This window comes from Lolium rigidum, chromosome 6, assembly GCF_022539505.1.
Source record: "Lolium rigidum isolate FL_2022 chromosome 6, APGP_CSIRO_Lrig_0.1, whole genome shotgun sequence".
In the NCBI taxonomy this organism is placed as follows: Eukaryota; Viridiplantae; Streptophyta; class Magnoliopsida; order Poales; family Poaceae; genus Lolium; species Lolium rigidum.
Window position 1 is genome coordinate 113570449 of NC_061513.1, and position 19062 is coordinate 113589510.

A 19062-nucleotide genomic window follows, 5' to 3' on the forward strand; every position below is an offset into this window, starting at 1 on the left:
GTACTAACATAGCATACACATTGTCAACAATAGCTATGAAAGCGGGAATAGATCGCATCAATACTATCATAGTAATAGTTAACTTCATAATCTACAAGAGATTACAATCATAACCTACGCCAAGTACTACATGATGCGCACACTGTCAACATTACATCATGGAGGAGGAATAGACTACTTTAATAACATCACTAGAGTAGCACATAGATTAATAGTGATACAAAGCTCATGATCACATAAAGATCACATGGGAAAGAGAGATGAACCACATAGCTACCGGTAGAGCCCTCAGCCTCGGGGAGAACTACTCCCTCCTCATCATGGGAGACAACAATGGCGATGAAGATGGCGGTGGTGTCGATGGAGATGACTCCGGGGGCAATTCCCCGTCCCGGCGGCGTGCTGGAACAGAGACTTCTGTCCCCCGAAACGGAGTTTCGCGATGGCGGCGGCGTCCCTGGAGTCTTTATGGAGTTTCGTCAATTGGTGTAGGGTTTTCACGTCACGGGGGGTTAAATAGGCGAAGAGGCGGAGTCGGAGGAGGCACGGGGCTCCCTCCCCACCTGGTGGCGCGGCCAGGAGTGGGCCCGCTGAAAGATCGAGATGTCGCCTAGAGGGGGGGGGGTGAATAGGCAATTACAAACTCTTGCGGATTTGTCTTGTAAGAATGCGGAATTAAACTATCGTTTAGTTTACAAGCACAAACCCTAAATATGCTAAGCTCAACTAAGTGTAACAATAGCAACTAGAGCTAGGCAAGATAGGCACAAGATATATGTAGCACAAGTGATAGCAATATATATATACTTCAAGCACGATGGCTATCACAAGGAAAGAGAGCTCGGGTATAGAAATAACCGAGGCACGCGGAGACGAGGATGTATTCCCGTGTTCCCTTGCTTTGCAACAAGGTACGTCACGTTTGGAGGAGTGGAGGTCCCACGAAGGATTCCCCGCGCCACGAAGGCTCACCCTATTCTCCGAACCACACCCACGAAGGATAATGGCCCTTTCCTTATGGTTAGCTTTTCCTCCGCTCCGGAGATGGCAAGCTCCACAACCACTTCACAAGCTCCACGAAGGAGAAGCCCGGGCCCCTTCACAATCTTCCACGAAGAGATCACCGGGACACCAACCAAGCCAACTAGGAGGTCACCCTCCAAGAGTAACAAGCTCACGGTCTCTCACTCGAACAAATCGTGGTGGAGAGCTCAACACTATGCAATAATGCAAAGCAAGAACACTAGAGGTGTTCAAATCCTTCACTCTCAAATCCCACCCAAACAACAAATGCTAGGATGAAATTGGAGAGGAAGAACAATGGGGAAAGTCAACAAAAGACTCAAAGATCTAGATCCCAAGAGTTCCCCTCACTTAGAGAAGAAATGGATTGGTGGAAGTGTAGATCTAGATCTCCTCTCTTAGATCCCTCAAGAATTAGCAAGATTTATGGGAGGAATCAAAGGGGAGAGCAAGTTCTTCCAAGAGCAACAATGGAGGTGAAGAAAGGGGAAGAACTAGTTGCTCAAGGTGGAAAAAGGGGCTATTTATAGCTAAGGAGCAAATATACCCGTTGGGAGAAAAGACAGAGAAAAACGCAAGAAATTCGGGCAGAAAAATCGCCCCAGCCGGCGGCCCAGCCGGCCAACCGGAAATGGCGCTGATGAGGCCGGCCAGGCATCCGGCCCAGCCGGATCAGCAGCCGGATCCGCAGCATGGGCCGCGCGGAGGGGAAAAGCCCAGCCGGGGCGAGCCGGCCGCGCCCACCGCGCGTGGGCGGCGTGTAAGGGACCAGGCCTAGGGTCCGGTCGGGCCGGGGCGCGCGCCGTGCGGCCCGGTAGGCAACCGGCGCCTGGGCCGGATGGGGAAGCCAGGCCCACGGGATCCCGCCCCGGATGGCACGAGCGCCCGGGCCGGTTTCGGCCGGGCGGGCCGGCGTGTGGCCCGGCAGACCGGTCGCCCGGCCGGCCGCCCTTCCCCCTTTTTTTTTTCTTTTCTTCTTATTCTTTTTCTTTGATAACTAATGCTCCCGAACTCCGGTTGACTTGAAACCAATTTTGTTGGAAAGGTAACGACGAATAGAACTCCAACAAAAACTGGAAATATGGAGACTCCTCACAGAACATTTTTAGATGATTTTAGAGAGGGAGTCTCCCACCGTCAAGAAACGGTGAAGACGTCCAAACTCGAAAACGCAATAGAAGATGCATGCGGATTCCGTTTTCGATGAACTTGGGCTTGTTGTAAAGCTAGCAACAAGCTCAAGAAACTCACACGGAGAAACACCAAGAAGCAATAAGGATATGCAAAGTATGCAAAGGATTGAGCTCCCTAAGACGATGTGATCAAGTTACCCAACCGAAAGCCCCTCTTGATAGTGCGGCTATCTATCCTATAATCCAGTCTCCCATCAACCACCTTGAGACCGGTAAAATGAAAACATAGCAAGGCCATACCTTTGCCTTGCGCATCCCACTTGATCTTGATGATAACTCTTCGAGCTCCACTCAAGCCGGAATGCCTAACTTGATCATTGTTGCTTCGTGAAGACTCACAAATGCTCCCCCATACACTACGATGGGAAAGCTCCATTGATGCACATCTTCACATGTCCATTATCACCAAATGAACGACAAGCTTCAAGCATGTGATCCACTCAAGATGCTCATCTTGAACTTGCCCGACTTAACCTTGTACCTTCTCATACTCTCATAAGATAGAGCATGGCTAATATTGAGTTCCACATAAGAACTCCATCTTCATTTCTTCTTCTTGATCATATCACATATATGTCTTCAAGTCGATGATGTTGATTCCAACACACACGATGTATCTTTATTTACATGGCATCCATACTTGAATCCAACACATGGAATACAAGTAGAACCTATGGAATATTCCTACATATAAACTCAATGAAAACATTAGTCCATAGGGGTTGTCATTAATTACCAAAACCACACATAGGGGCAATGTACCCTTACACCCGCGCCCAGGTGTGGTCTGGGGGCCCCCTGGCCCATCTTCGTCTCCCCTTCGGACTTCTGGAACCTTCCGGGAAATATAAGATCGTGGGTCTTTGTTTCGTCCAATTCCGAGAATATTGCCCGAACAACCTTTCTTGAACCAAAAACAGCAGAAAACAGGAACTGACACTTCGGCATCTTGTTAATAGGTTAGTTCCGGAAAATGCATCAAAACGATATAAAGTATGGATAAAACATGTAGATATTGTCATAAAACTAGCATGGAACATAAGAAATTATAGATACGTTTGAGACGTATCAAGCATCCCCAAGCTTAGTTCCTACTCGCCCTCGAGTAGGTAAACGATAACAAGGATAATTTCTGAAGTGACATGCTACAAACATGATCTTGATCAATACTATTGTAAAGCATATGAGATGAATAAAGTGATTCAAAGCAATGGTAAAGATAATGACTAAACAACTGAATCATATAGCAAAGACTTTTCATGAATAGTACTTTCAAGACTAGCATCAATAAGACTTGCATAGGAGTTAACTCATAAAGCAATAAATTCTTAGTAGAGGCATTGAAGCAACACAGAGGAAGATTTAAGTTTCAGCAGTTGCTTTCAACTTTCAACATGCATATCTCATGGATAATTGTCAACACAAAGTAATATGATGAGTGCGAATAAGCAAGTATGTAAGAATCAATGCACAGTTGACACAAGTGTTTGCTTCTAAGACGAAAGGAAGTAGGTAAACTGACTCAACATAAAGTAAAAGAAAGGCCCTTCGCAGAGGGAAGCATGGATTACTATTTTTGTGCTAGAGCTTTTTATTTTGAAAACATAGAAACAATTTTGTCAACGGTAGTAATAATTCATATGTGTTATGCATAAGACATCCTATAAGTTGCAAGCCTCATGCATAGAATACCAATAGTGCTCGCACCTTGTCCTAATTAGCTTGGATTTACATGGATTATCATTGCATAACATATGTTTCAACCAAGTGTCACAAAGGGGTACCTCTATGTCACCTGTACAAAGGTCCAAGGAGATAGATCGCATTTGATTTCTCGTTTTTGATAGATCTCAACTAAGGACATCCATACCGGGACAACATAGACAACAGATAATGGACTCCTCTTTAATGCTTAAGCATTCAATAACAGATAATATTCTCATAGGAGATTGAGGATTGATGTCCAAACTGAAACTTCCACCATGATTCATGGCTTTAGTTAGCGGCCCAATGTTCTTCTCTAACAATATGCATACTCAAACCGTTTGATCATGATAAATCACCCTTACTTCAGACAAGACGAACATGCATAGCAACTCACATGATATTCAACAAAGGTGTAATAGTTGATGGCGTCCCTCGAAACATGGTTACCGCTCAACAAGCAACTTATAAGAAATAAGACACATAAGCTACATATTCAATACCACAATAGTTTTTAAGGCTATTTTCCCATGAGCTATGTATTGCAAACACAAGGAATGAAATTTTAAAGGTAGCACTCAAGTAATTTACTTTGGAATGGCAGAGAAATACCACATAGTAGGTAGGTATGGTGGACAAAAATGGCATAGTTTTTGGCTCAAGGTTTTGGATGCATGAGAAGCATTCCCTCTCAGTACAAGGCTTTGGCTACCAAGGTTGTTTGAAGCAAACACAAGTATGAACCGGTACAGCAAAACTTACATAAGAACATATTGCAAGCATTATAAGACTCTACACTGTCTCCTTGTTGTTCAAACACTTCACCAGAAAATATCTAGACTTTAGAGAGACCAATCATGCAAACCAAATTTCAACAAGCTCTATGGTAGTTCTTCATTAATAGGTGCAAAGTACATGATGCAAGAGCTTAAACATGATCTATTTGAGCACAAAAATTGCCAAGTATCAAATTATTCAAGACAATATACCAATTACCACATGAAGCATTTTCTGTTTCCAACCAAATAACAATGAACGAAGCAGTTTCAACCTTCGCCATGGATATTAAAAGTAAAGCTAAGAACACCAGTGTTTATATGAACAAGCGGAGCGTGTCTCTCTCCCACACAAGGAATGCTAGGATCCGAGTTTATTCAAACAAAAACAAAAACAAAAACATACAAACGCTCCAAGTAAAGCACATAAGATGTGACAGAATAAAAATATAGTTTCACTAGAGGTGACCTGATAAGTTGTCGATGAAGAAGGGAATGCCTTGGGCATCCCCAAGCTTAGATGCTTGGGTCTTCTTGAAATATGCAGGGATGAACCACGGGGCATCCCCAAGCTTAGACTTTTCACTCTTCTTGATCATATTGTATCATCCTCCTCTCTTGATCCTTGAAAACTTCCTCCACACCAAACTCAAAACAAACTCATTAGAGGGTTAGTGCATAATCAAAAATTCACATATTCAGAGGTGACATAATCATTCTTAATACTTCTGGACATTGCACAAAGCTACTGAAAGTTAATGGAACAAAGAAATCCATCCAACATAGCAAAAGAGGCCATGCGAAATAAAAGGCAGAATCTGTCAATACAGAACAGTCCGTAAAGACGAATTTTTCAGGGGCACTTAACTTGCTCAGATGAAAAAGCTCAAATTGAATGAAAGTTGCGTACATATCTGAGGATCACACACGAAAATTGGCAGATTTTTCTGAGTTACCTACAGAGAGGTCTACTCAAATTCGTGACAGCAAGAAATCTGTTTCGCGCAGTAATCCAAATCTAGTATCAACCTTACTATCAAAGACTTTACTTGGCACAACAATGCAATAAAGTAAAGATAAGGAGAGGTTGCTACAGTAGTAACAACTTCCAAGACACAACAAAACAGTATCAAAATAAAACATGGGTTATCTTCCAAGAAGTGCTTTCTTTATAGCCATGAAGATGGGCTCAGTAATTTTAATGATGCTCGCACAAGAAATAAGATTTGAAGCAAAAGAGAGCATCAAAAAGCAAGTGTGAAACAAATTTAAGCCTAACCCGCTTCCTATGCATAGAAATCTTGTATACAAATAAATTCATGAAGATCAAAGTGACAAGAATAGGAAGATAAAACACGAGTAACTTAAAAAAATTCAGCATGTCGAGAGGTGTTTTAGTACCATGAAATTTTTTACAACCATATTTTCCTCTCTCATAATAACTTCCAGTAGCATCATGAACAAACTCAACAATATAACTATCACATGAAACATTCTTATCATGAGCTTGATAACCCACAAGTATAGGGGATCGCAGCAGTCTTCGCGGGTAGTAAAACCCAATTTATTGATTCAACACAAGGGGAGACAAAGAATACTTGAAAACCTTAACAGCGGAGTTGTCAATTCAGCTGCACCTGGAAACAGAACTTGCTCGCAAGAGTTTATCGATAGTAACAGTTTTATGGCAGTAGCAGTAGTGAAATAACAGCGACGGAAGTAACCGAAACGAGCAGTAGTGATTATAGTAAACAGCAGGATTAAAATACCGTAGGCACGGGGACGGATAACGGGCGTTGCATGGATGAGAGAAACTCATGTAACAATTAAGCGGGGCATTTGCGGATAATAATAAAACGGTGTCTAAGTACAAAGCAATCAATAGGCATGTGTTCCAATTATAGTCGTACGTGCTCGCAATGAGAAACTTGCACAACATCTTTTGTCCTACCAGCCGGTGGCAGCCAGGGCCTCAAGGGAATCTACCGGATATTAAGGTACTCCTTTTAATAGAGTACCGGAGCAAAGCATTAACACTCCGTGAACACATGTGATCCTCACATCACTACCATCCCCTCCGGTTGTCCCGATTTCTGTCACTTCGGGGCCATTGGTTCCGGACGACGACATGTGTATACAACTTGCAGGTAAGACCATAAACAATGAATATCATGATGAAACAATAACATGTTCAGATCTGAGATCATGGCACTCGGGCCCTAGTGACAAGCATTAAGCATAACAAGTTGCAACAATATCATCAAAGTACCAATTACGGACACTAGGCACTATGCCCTAACAATCTTACACTATTACATGACCAATCTCATCCAATACCTACCATCCCCTTCGGCCTACAGCGGGGGAATTACTCACACATGGATGGGGGAAACATGGCTGGTTGATGAAGAGGCGTCGGTGGTGATGGTGGCGATGATCTCCTCCAATTCCCCGTCCGGCGGAGTGCCAGAACGGAGACTTCTGGCTCCCGAGATGGAGTTTCGCGATGTGGCGGCGTTCTGGAGGGTTTCTGGCGACTTCGACTTCTCCCCGTGCGTTTTTAGGTCGAGGGCGATAAGTAGTCCGAAGGAGGGCGTCGGAGGCCTGCCGAGGGTGCCACACGCTAGGGCCGCGCGCCCCTCCCGGGCCGCGCCGCCCTAGGGTGTGGGGCCCTCGGGCCTCCACCGACTTGCCCTTCCGGCTCCGTGAGTGTTCGGGAAAATAGGGCCTTCTGTATAAATTCCGAGGTTTTCCCTGAAAGTTGGATTTCTGCACAAAAACGAGACACCAGAACAGTTCTGCTGAAAACAGCGTTAGTCCGTGTTAGTTGCATCCAAAATACACAAATTAGAGGCAAAATAATAGCAAAAGTGTTCGGAAAAGTAGATACGTTTTGGACGTATCAGAGCTACATGCATAAAATTATTACTCTTCACATAAGCATAGTCATTACTATTAATTGTAGTGGGAGCAAATCCAATAAAATAGCTATCATTATTATTCTCATCACCATAATCATCATATATAGGAGGCATATTGTAATCATAATTAATCTTCTCCTCAATAGTAGGTGGACCGAAAATATAATAGTCATCATTGTAATCATCATATATAGGAGGTAAAGTATCATTAAAGTAAATTTTATCCTCCATGCTTGGGGGACTAAAAATATCATGCTCATCAAAACCAGCTTCCCCAAGCTTAGAACTTTCTATATCATTATGGAAAGAAACATGGATAGTACTAATACTATGGCAATTATTAACATCCTTATTTTCAGAATTAGTTTCCCAGAGATTTTCAATATCAAAAGTAGTGTGCTCTTCTGAATCATAATCACTAATATAGGTAAAGGGCATAGGAAGATCATTGTACTCAGATTCATTATCATAATAATCATTAGGAGCAACATACTTACGGTTACCTATCGTTATCTCATACACGCGGGGATATGCCGTTACCTCTTTCTTCTTTAGGAGGAAGAGGCTTGAAGGGAGGCTTCTCCACAGAACCTGATTTATTTCCAGAAACAATAGAAGAAACTTGGGAGGATTCCTCCTTTTCATTAATAAATTTAAAACACACAGCGGTCCTATCATATTTTGGCAAAGTGTCATCTTCTAAAATATTCTGTATGTAAGTATTTGTATGGAAATTATTAATGCAATAAGAAAGACACCCATGCAGGACACTATCAATATCAAGATCACTCATATGTAACAAATAAATTTTTCTTGATAATTCTTCACACCCCAAAAATAAAGTAAGTTCATCATGCTGATTAGGAAGGATTTCATCATCACAATACAAATTTGCAGCACTCATGGGGTTCGAATTATCATTGGAGGAGCATTGAAAATTAAAATGACCCACTCTATGGCAAAGTTCACAAATAAAAGGATAGAGGGCACAAACTTTTTCACCAAGATCATCTAGAGCCCTAATCCACTTTCTAGTTTTTTCATTCCTATGATGGATACAATATTCATCTTCGATTTGATTAATTCCACAAGGTCTATGCATTCCACAAAAATTAACATGCTTATAAGAAATAGTATTTTCAGAAGTTTGGGCATGTTTATTGCAATTATTAACAACAATTTCATTTTCCATGCAAGTGTCTTTGAAAGGTTCATGATACTTATCAAAATTCTTCCTAGGCAATTCAAAATGAGAGGCAAAAGCTTTATAAAAATTTGCAACAACTTGAGAGTCAAGACCATAGGTAGCACTCATATTTCGAAATTTATCAGTATCCATAAAAGTTTCAATGCATTCATAATAATCATAATTTATACCTGACTCTCTACCTTTGTCGTTCTCCCATCCTTCAGTATTCTCCTGAATCTGATCAAGAAGGTCCCATTTAAACTCTTCTTTGTTGTGTGTGAATGATCCAGAACAAGCAGTATCCAACAAGGTTTTATCTTGAAAAGAAAGTCTTGCATAGAAATTATCAATGATGATATTACCAGGAAGCTCATGAATGGGGCATTTGAGCATTAAAGACTTCAATCTCTCCCATGCTTGGGCAATACTCTCTCCATCATGAGGCCAGAAATTATATATGCGGTTTCGGTCTTTGTGAATTTCACTTGGAGGATAGAATTTAGAATAAAATAGAGGCACAATATCCTTCCAATCAAGAGAATGCCCATCCTTCAGCAGTTTATACCAATGCGCCGCTTTGCCCTTCAGAGATATAGAGAATAGCTTCCTCTTAACTTGGTCCTTTGAAATACCTGCATTCTCGAACAACTCGCATAATTCATGTATAAAGAGTAAATGATCACTAGGATGGATAGTCCCATCTCCAAAGCAATTGTTCATAGCAAGTTCAACAATTTTCATAGGTATCATGAAGGGAATACTTTTAGTAGGTGGATTTAAAATATCAGAAGCATCATTAGAGTTATCGCATATGGGAGATAAAGCATTATCAGAGCAAATTTTCTCCCCTAAAGATGAGAAGCTAAAAAGATCACAAAAACTAGCTTCCCCAAGCTTAGACTTCTCCATAGCATTAGCAGTAATTGCGTTCATACTAATAACATTGCTACTATCATGCAAATAAGGTTCCATAGGTTTTTTAATTTTCGCATCAAACAATTCATGTCTTAACTCAGGAAATAGATTAAAAAGCTCACTGTTGTTTTCCATTATGCCTAACTAGTGAAAAATAAAAATAAGAAACAAAAAGATGCAATTGCAGGATCTAAAGGAAATAGCTTCGAGCACTCACACATCGGCAACAGTGCTAGGAAATAGCTTAGTAGTCTGGAGGATGTGAATACCTTTTACCTTACCTCCCCGGCAACGGTGCCGTAAAAATAGCTTGATGTCTACGCACGCTTCTATTCCCGTACACGGTGTTGGGCCTCCAAGAGCGAGAGGTTTGTAGAACAGCAGCAAGTTTCCCTTAAGTGAATCACCCAAGGTTTATCGAACTCAGGGAGGTAGAGGTCAAAGATATCCCTCTCAAGCAACCCTGCAATTACGATACAAGAAGTCTCTTGTGTCCCCAACGCACCTAATACACTTGTCAGATTTATAGGTGCACTAGTTCGGCGAAGAGATAGTGAAATACAAGTATAATGGATGATTGTAAGTAGTAATCGCAATCTAAAATAAATATGGCAGCAAGCAAACATGTAACAGAACTTGTTGGAAACGGTGTTTCAATGCTTAGAAACAAGGCCTAGGGATCATACTTTCACTAGTGGACACTCTCTACATTGATCACATAAATAAATAACTTCTCTTCACTTGTGCTACTTCAACACTCTCTTGTTGGATAACAAACACCATTCATTGTGTAGGGCTACAAGAGCTCCCTCAAGCCGGAGTAAACAAGCTCCACAACATTCGGAGTTCATATTTAAGTAACCTCTAGATGCATAATAGACCATTGCAATTTAGACCGAGTACTAACATAGCATACACACTGTCAACAATAGCTATAAAAGGGGGAATAGATCGCATCAATACTATCATAGTAATAGTTAACTTCATAATCTACAAGAGATTACAATCATAACATACGCCAAGTACTACATGATGCACACACTATCAACATTACATCATGGAGGAGGAATAGACTACTTTAATAACATCAATAGAGTAGCACATACATTAATAGTGATACAAAGCTCATGATCACATAAAGATCACATGGGAGAGAGAGATGAACCACATAGCTACCGGTAGAGCCCTCAGCCTCGGGGGAGAACTACTCCCTCCTCATAATGGGAGACAGCGATGACGATGAAGATGGCGGTGGTGTCGATGGAGATGACTCCGGGGCAATTCCCCGTCCCGGCGGCGTGCCGGAACAGAGACTTCTATCCCCCGAAACGGAGTTTCGCGATGGCGGCGGCGTCCCTGGAGTCTTTCTGGAGTTTCGTCAATTGGTGTAGGGTTTTCACGTCACGAGGGGTTAAATAGGCGAAGAGGCGGAGTCGGAGGAGGCACGGGGCTCCCTCCCCACCTGGTGGCGCGGCCAGGAGTGGGCCCGCGCCCAGGTGTGGTCTGGGGGCCCCCCTGGCCCATCTTCGTCTCCCCTTCGGACTTCTGGAACCTTCCGGGAAATATAAGATCGTGGGTCTTTGTTTCGTCTAATTCCGAGAATATTGCCCGAACAGCCTTTCTGGAACCAAAAACAGCAGAAAACAGGAACTGGCACTTCGACATCTTGTTAATAGGTTAGTTCCGGAAAATGCATCAAAACGATATAAAGTATGGATAAAACATGTAGATATTGTCATAAAACTAGCATGGAACATAAGAAATTATAGATACGTTTGAGACGTATCACTCCTCGTCGTACTCCTTCATGACAACCTCGTATTCCTCCAAGTTCATCGGATAAGTATCATCGAGTTATAACTCAAAGGCTTCCAAGATAGAGTCTTTAGTTTCATCGACTACAGGGGCTCGTCGGATCATATGTTCCCTTTGGGAGCGGTTCTGGACGTAGTTTCCACCTTGTAGATGAAATGACACCTCTGCTTCACAAACTCCGGTGAGGGTCTGGCGGATTTGCACCGGTCTTCCACCATAATGTTCACCAAGGGGGTGGTTTGGGTGGGCTTTGAAATTTCTAGATCTACGGTGGATCCGGTCAGTGGCTGAACCTACCCAGATCGGACTTCCGCGAACGTATCCTGCTTAGTGGCGGTCCACGCAGGGATTACTCTGGCGCAAGCGATCGAGTTGCTTGTTTTGCCGATGAAGATGCAAATTACGTTGATGGGGATGACGAAACAACGGACGAGGTTCTCCCTTGCCGGGACCCAACACTCGTCGTTGGGGATGATGGGGATGTTCCCGGCGTAGAGGACGCGCCCGATGGTGATGGTGTCGCCGATGCCTGTGAAGGTAGATCCCGCCTGGATCCTGCCTCCCGACGCCGCTAGCCCCACGGTGGGCGCCAACTATCGTTGCGTGTTCGAGGTACCTCCTGTGAGGGGAGCCTCATGAAGGAGAGAGAGAGAGGGAGCCATGGGGCGACGGGTGTCCGGGACGGTGTCACACGAGTTACACAACTTTGGATCTCACAAGGGCGGCGAGATCCTACATACTGCTATAATTCACTATAAGGCAATAGGTGCACGATTACAATGAGGTGTGTCTTGCCGCAAGGGCTCGGCTTATAAAGGCTCCAGATCTAGGGTTACAAGAGATATAGATCTAGCCGGATACACTAAGCCTAGACTACGTATAGGATTCCTTGTCTTGCGCGTCATGAATCCGACCGCCTTTACCATGGGCCGGATCCGACAACTTCGTCTCTAGGCTGGATCCTACCTCCGGATTCTCCAATAACTGGGCTACCCGGTGGGCTGTATGCCTCACCATCATCTTTGGGCCATCTGGGCTTAACGGAATTAGGACCCTATCGTGGTACACCTAGTTGGTATATCCCCAACACTCCCTCGCCCGCTTCGTCTCCGCCCGCCGCTCCATCCGCTGCGTGGTCGCCAAAACTTGGTGGGCCGCTGCGTACTCCAGTAGCTGCTGATACAGCGCCTCATTGGCGTCATCCTCGCTCTTCTTCAACATCTGGAAGGACGCGATTAAGGCCCTCTGCTCCGGTGCCTTCTCCTCCATCTCAGGCCCGCTCCAGTCGAAGTCATCGTCGCCGGACTCCTCCTTTGCTGCCACTGCCTCCTTGCGGTGTTGCTGCTTTGTGTCAAACACCGCGTGGACCGCCCGCTCCTCCTCTGCATCCTGCTCCGCGTCAACCATGAACTTCGCGTCCATGGCCGCGTCGGTGACGTTGTCCGCACTATCTTCGTTCTCGTCGTCGGAGTTGTCGGTCAAGGGAGGTGGAGTCAGAGGTGGAGGCAGAGTAGCCTGGCCGCCCGCCGACGCTGCTCATCATGGAAAAGGTGGAGGAGAGGTGCGAGACGGCTTTACGGTGGAGATTGTGCAACGGCTAGGGTTTGTGTGGAGGAGATGATGAGGCAGCTGATCGCATGCCTCTCTTTATATACGTCGAAGGCAGCCGAGCGTGCGCTCCTATTTATATAGGCCGGAGGCAGCCGAGGGGCACGACACGCTTGATAACGACATTAACTTCGTTCATAGAGGTGGGTAGTGGCCACGACAGGCGATGCATCGCCATTAACGTGTGCTGCTTGTACAAGCGTGTATAAGAAGACGCATCAACATAGGTCGCTGTCAAGCGGGCCCATGGAAGAAGCGCGCAGTCACGTGGCGTGACCGTGCAGCGTCCTCCCAAACGCATCAGAAACACATATTTAAACCGTGTTTACGTTTTAGTGGATAGCCGATCACTATGTGTCGAGCCACCAGCATGGCGTATTTTTCAACCGTGCCGTCGCAAACGGATCACTGGTCGCCCGGGCCGACTGGAGATGCCCTGCTGCTATACTCCCCCACTGTAACTAATTTTTAGGGTTCATTTTACAAAATTTGCGGGTAAACTGTTTTCTTCAGATCTATCAACGGGGTATCAACTGGCTGCGGTGAGGTGGGTGCGAAGTGCATCAGCTCCCGCCCAAAGGAAAATGCAAAATTCGTCAAGTCAGTTCTAGGCTTCTAGACTTCCGGGCTCCGGCATGGATTCCCAGCACCGCTCACCGGAATACAGCTCCCTCCTCCTCGCTGGCCCTCGAGCTGGCCCTCTCAAGCAAGCCCACGCGCGCCTCCTCGTCACCGGCCACGGCCACTCCCTCCCGCTCATCACCAAGCTGGCCACGCTCGCCGTCGCAGCCGGCGCCGCTCCATACGCGCACCTCGTCGCCACCTCCCACCCCGCACCCGATGCATTCCTCTTCTCATCCCTCACGCGCGCGGCCGCGCATCACAGCCTCCCCCGCGCCGCTCTTGCATTCTACCGCCGCCTCCTCTCCGCCGCGCTCCCCTTCTCCAGCTTCACCTTCACCGCTGCCGCCAAGGCCTGTGCCGACCTGTCCGCCCTCCGAACCGGCAAGGCCATCCACGCGCACTCCCTCCTCCTCGGATTCGGATCCGACCGTTTCGTCCTGACGTCGCTGGTCGTGCTCTACTCCAAATGCGGCCAGCTAGCTGCTGCACGCAGCCTGTTCGACGCAATTCGTGATAGAAGCGTGGTCGCCTGGAACGCGATGATTTCTGGGTACGAGCAGAATGGGCTTGCCGAACGGGGGATCGAGGTGTATAAGGAGATGCTGCTGGCCGAGGTGGTGCCGGATTCCATGACATTTGTAGCCACGCTCTCTGCCTGTGCACAGGCTGGTGCACTGGACTTGGGACGTGAAGTGGAGAGACGTATTGTTTCTGAAAGAATGGACGTGAGCGTGTTTCTGGGCTCAGCTCTCGTGAACATGTATGCCAGGTGCGGTGCTGTGGACAAGGCTCGCAAGTGGTTCGACATGCTGCAGGAGCGGAACGTGGTTACGTGGACTTCCATGATCGCAGGATACGGAATGCACGGACATGGTCATGAGGCGATCAAGCTGTTCCGTTTGATGAGACGCGAGGGGCCGCCGCCCAATCATGTCACCTTTATTGCTGTTCTATCTGCATGTGCGCACGCTGGGTTGGTTATGGAGGGACGGGATGCTTTTGCTTGCATGAAGAGGGTCTATGGACTGGTCCCTCGTGTCGAGCACTATTGCTCTATGGTTGATATGTTTGGAAGGGCTGGACTTCTTGACGAAGCAATGCAATTTGTACATGATTTTATCCCTGGAGAGCCAGGACCTGAAGTTTGGACGGCAATACTTGGGGCGTGCAAGATGCACAAGAATTTCAATCTCGGGGTGGAAGTGGCTGAGCGATTGATTGCTCTCGAGCCTGAAAATCCATCCTACCATGTTCTGCTTTCTAACATATATGCTCTGTCCGGTAAAATGCACCATGTCGAGAAGGTGAGGAATACCATGATCAAGAGAAGATTGAAGAAGCAGATAGGATTCAGCTTGATTGAGCTCGGAGGTACATCCCATTTGTTTCGAATGGGCGAAAAGTCTCATCGGCAAACTAGAGAGATTTACCAGTACTTGGAAGAACTGATCCATAGGATTACTGCTGCTGGCTACATGCCCGAAACTGAGTCAGTGCTGCATGAGCTAGAAGAGGAGGAGAGGGAGGGTGCACTTAGATATCACAGTGAAAAACTGGCAGTAGCATATGGGCTCATGATGAGTTCTGGGAGCACCACTCCCATCAGAGTAATAAAAAACCTGCGGATATGCGGGGATTGCCATCTCGCTATCAAATTTATGTCAGCTGCGGAGAACCGAGAGATCGTTGTCAGGGATAAGCACCGCTTTCACCATTTTAAAGATGGCAAGTGTTCATGTCTGGAATATTGGTGACAAGCTCTCATCTGCTGTTAGGTACACTTTCCTGGTACTAATAGCTATTAACAAAAGAGTTTCTTGGGATCGAACAACTACATTCACATCAACTGGAGTCTTCCAAATAATTCCAGTTGAAGTTGTACTGTCGGAATATAAGCCCCCCTGCTGTTTGGTTAAATGTTCAGGAACAGCAAACTTTAGTTACTTTCAGTGTACAAAAAAATTAAGTGATCTCCTCTTACAGTTTGTTTGTGCAAAACTCAGCATCACAGTTTCTACAGCCAGTTTAATCTGAGCATCTGTCAAAGCAATACACGGTTGAACAACTCAAAAAGCTTACTTGGAAGAGCTAGGAAACGACAAAGCTTGTGTTCTGTTTTCTTGGTGAAGGCATTGTTGAGCCATCTGCAAATCAGACATATGGCCAATACTGAAAATCTGACATCCATCAAGACTTTTGCTTCTGGGATACTAGTCCCCAAAAACTACATCTGGCCTGTCAGGGTCGATAATTATCTGAAACCTTATATTTCAGTCGATGATGATGCTCATAAGGAAGGCTAGAAAGTTATGGTACTGACTTTGCCGTTGACTTTGCGCTCAGCTACAACTACAGCTACGATCCGCTAGCAGAATATCTTGGCTTCATCGACAACGATGCCTTCTGTGTTGACGGTGGCTTGACTGATTTCCCTATCACTTCTCAAGTGGCCATTGATGATTCCACCTTTTATATTTCTTCACTATGCCGTAAATGTTCCTTCGAGAAACTCACACACCCAAGAAGGCCACTTGGTCAGGATGATCTTTCATCTAGTATTTACTCTGTTCTAATCAAGAAACAATCCACTTTCTACAATGATGTATCTGAACGAGTTGTAATGTATTGTTTGGATCATGGCTTCTCTGGTCTTGACTATTGAGTTGTTTTATGTTTTGTTGCTGCAGGCTGCTTTAGTAACCTGAAGAGCACCAAGACAGATCATGGTACGCCTGCTTCCTTTATCTATCGATTATTAACTCATCAATCTAGTACTTTTATTGAACTCCAGCCTTCACATTTGCATTGCAGGGGTACCTCTACTTATCTCCCACAATGGTGCTAGTGGTGACTACCCAGACTGCACTGACCTAGCTTATCAAAATGCAGTTACTGATGGTGCAGATGTCATTGACTGTGCTCTTCAAGTGACAAAAGATGGGAGTTCCATTGACCTAAAGGATGTTTCTACTGTTGTAACTTCACAATTTGCTTCTCTAGCGGTTGTCATAGAAGATATTAAGCCTGTGGCTGAAGTCTATACACTCAACCTCACTTGGGAGGATATTGCAAACAACCTGAAGTGTAAGTCCACCTGAGCTCCTTTGAGGTAAACCTGATATTTGTATTCCTGTGCTGATAAGAAACAGTTTATTAGACATTAAGTCATATATGTAACTATGTATGATTATACCATGCCATTTCATTGTTGTACAAATCAATCATCTGGCAAACAATTCATGGTCCATCTATTAAGTTCCTTCCGTTGGTCAATCACATACTTGCATGACTGACATTTCCATATTCACGGCTATGATATCCAACCCATGGAGTTCGTTCAGCCTATCAAGAAGGAATGCAGGAAACTTCATGAGATTATCAGACTTTGCTTTTGCAAAAGGAAAGGTTTTTGTCAGGAATCATGATTACCGTGGAGGCGTAAGCATTTAAATGTATGTGAAGGGGAAGCATGTAGTGCAAACCCATATTTGAGTCATAGTGTGCCAACTCACCTTATTGACTAGGCTTTGATGTACTAGTCCCGTCTCCTGTATTTCTTGTTGAGTTGACTAGGAAAAAGATGAGATCATTAATGCAATAAAAACACATTTATTCTGGAGTTGTAAGTCCTTACTTCAGTCTTGATTTACTCCCCTTTTGGATTTTCGCAGCGTGCTTCATTCATGGCAGAGAAACTTGGGTTTGGTGTGGTTGATGCAGTGACTAAAGCTCTTGATGATTCTTGTTACAGCAAACAGACCACCCAGAAAGTCATGATTCAGTCAATAAACAGCTCAATTCTAGTGAAGTTCAAGCAGGAAGCCAAGTAACCTTGTCTACATGATCGACGAATATGTCAAAGATGCGCCTTCCTCCATTGCAGATATCAAGCAGTTACCTGTGATGCTGTTTCTGTTAGCAACATGTCCATATACCCATCGACCAGCAATTTTATGATAAACCAGACCAACCATCTTGTGAAGACCCTGCAGTCTGCTGGCCTTCCAGTTTATGTTCATCTGCTCATGAACGAGTTCCCTTCTCAACCTTGGGACTTCTTCTCAGATGCAACGGCGCAGATTAATGCCTTTGTGCAGAAAGGGGGAGATGGAGGAGGGGTGGATCACTGATTTCCCTGGGACAACTCACAGATATAAATGTAAGTTCTTGGTAACATTTTCATGCAGTACACTGGATCCTCTCTTGAATGTATTATTTGCTCACACTGCATCTTGGATTTTATTTGTGCAGTGGATTCTTGCATGAACCTGAGAAACAACACGGTGGCCTCCTTCGGACCATCTATAAAGCTGTGCAGCCACCAGCAATGGCTCCAATGCGGGACTTGACAAAGCCTGACGGTGGTAGAGCCACCCCTACCTCCTGTGAAGTGTGAGCAACACCACAGATCCAGCACCCTCGCACACAACCTTCAGAATAGGCACTGATGTGTCAATCCTTGCTACGCTGCTAATTTTGGGCGCTTATCTGCTGATCTGAGGATACTCTTGCACATGCGACATATGGGTATTAGAGCTTCCAGAGTCGGCGCCACACTACCAACAGTATTCTTTTTGCTATGTCATTTTCTTGCATGGCTGTATTTCGGGGGATTGACAATTTGGGTAGTGGATGTTCAACTTGATGACAGCCTGATGGTGGCACTTATATGGGCTGGTCCCTAGTTAAAAACGTTCTGGTAAATATGTGTAGTGCACTGTGCTGTTCCGGCAGCCTTCCTCTGTGCCTGCTTTTGGATTCAGACTATTACATTCCACTGATTTCATTGAGCTCCCAGAAATCTGAGGTATCATCATGCATTCATCTGTTCTGTAATCTATTTTTTTTGGGAAACTTCCTGTTCTGTAACCTGTACACATGCGTTCCATCTGAAATACTAGCTGGAAATTATGACTCAATTCGATTCCAGGTTCTGAACTGTGGTCCGGGGTTTCATTATCATCCACATCTACTATGTGAGAGATGAGAATACCACCCCGGGAAGCCATCCGATCTTCATCCGGCGGCTGCTGAACGGTGTCAATGTCTCTATGCCAATCAGTTGCTTGTGTGACCATGAACTGAATCAGAAGCCTTCCGTTCGTCGGCAGCTCGCCGTGTTCAAGGCGAAGTCACCATCGCGCTCGGAATCGCTGCACTTTAAGCAAAGTCGTGCAGAAATTACTACTCCGATCGAGAGTAGGATAGTTCTCCAGCAGTAGTACGAACGTAGTACTTCTCTTCGACTCGGAATCTGTTTCATGCACCGACTCGGAACGGTAGATAGTTCTCGG

The 19062-nt window shown here is 45.0% G+C and overlaps 1 protein-coding gene and 1 pseudogene across 1 annotated transcript; both read left to right on the plus strand.

Annotated features, from left to right (window-relative positions):
- Nucleotides 1–13779: 13779 nt before the first annotated feature.
- On the plus strand, nt 13780–15833 carry LOC124666938 (pentatricopeptide repeat-containing protein At2g33760-like). Its single transcript, XM_047204271.1, has one exon. The coding sequence runs from the start codon at nt 13780–13782 to the stop codon at nt 15520–15522; it is 1743 nt and encodes a 580-aa protein (XP_047060227.1). The 3' UTR covers nt 15523–15833.
- Nucleotides 15834–15866: 33 nt separating this feature from the next.
- On the plus strand, nt 15867–18216 carry LOC124663139 (annotated as a pseudogene).
- The last annotated feature ends 846 nt before the right edge of the window (nt 18217–19062 follow it).

Excerpts from the sequence above, each read along its gene's own strand:
- LOC124666938 (XM_047204271.1), top strand. The coding sequence starts at position 13,780 with ATGGATTCCCAGCACCGCTCACCGGAATACAGCTCCCTCCTCCTCGCT.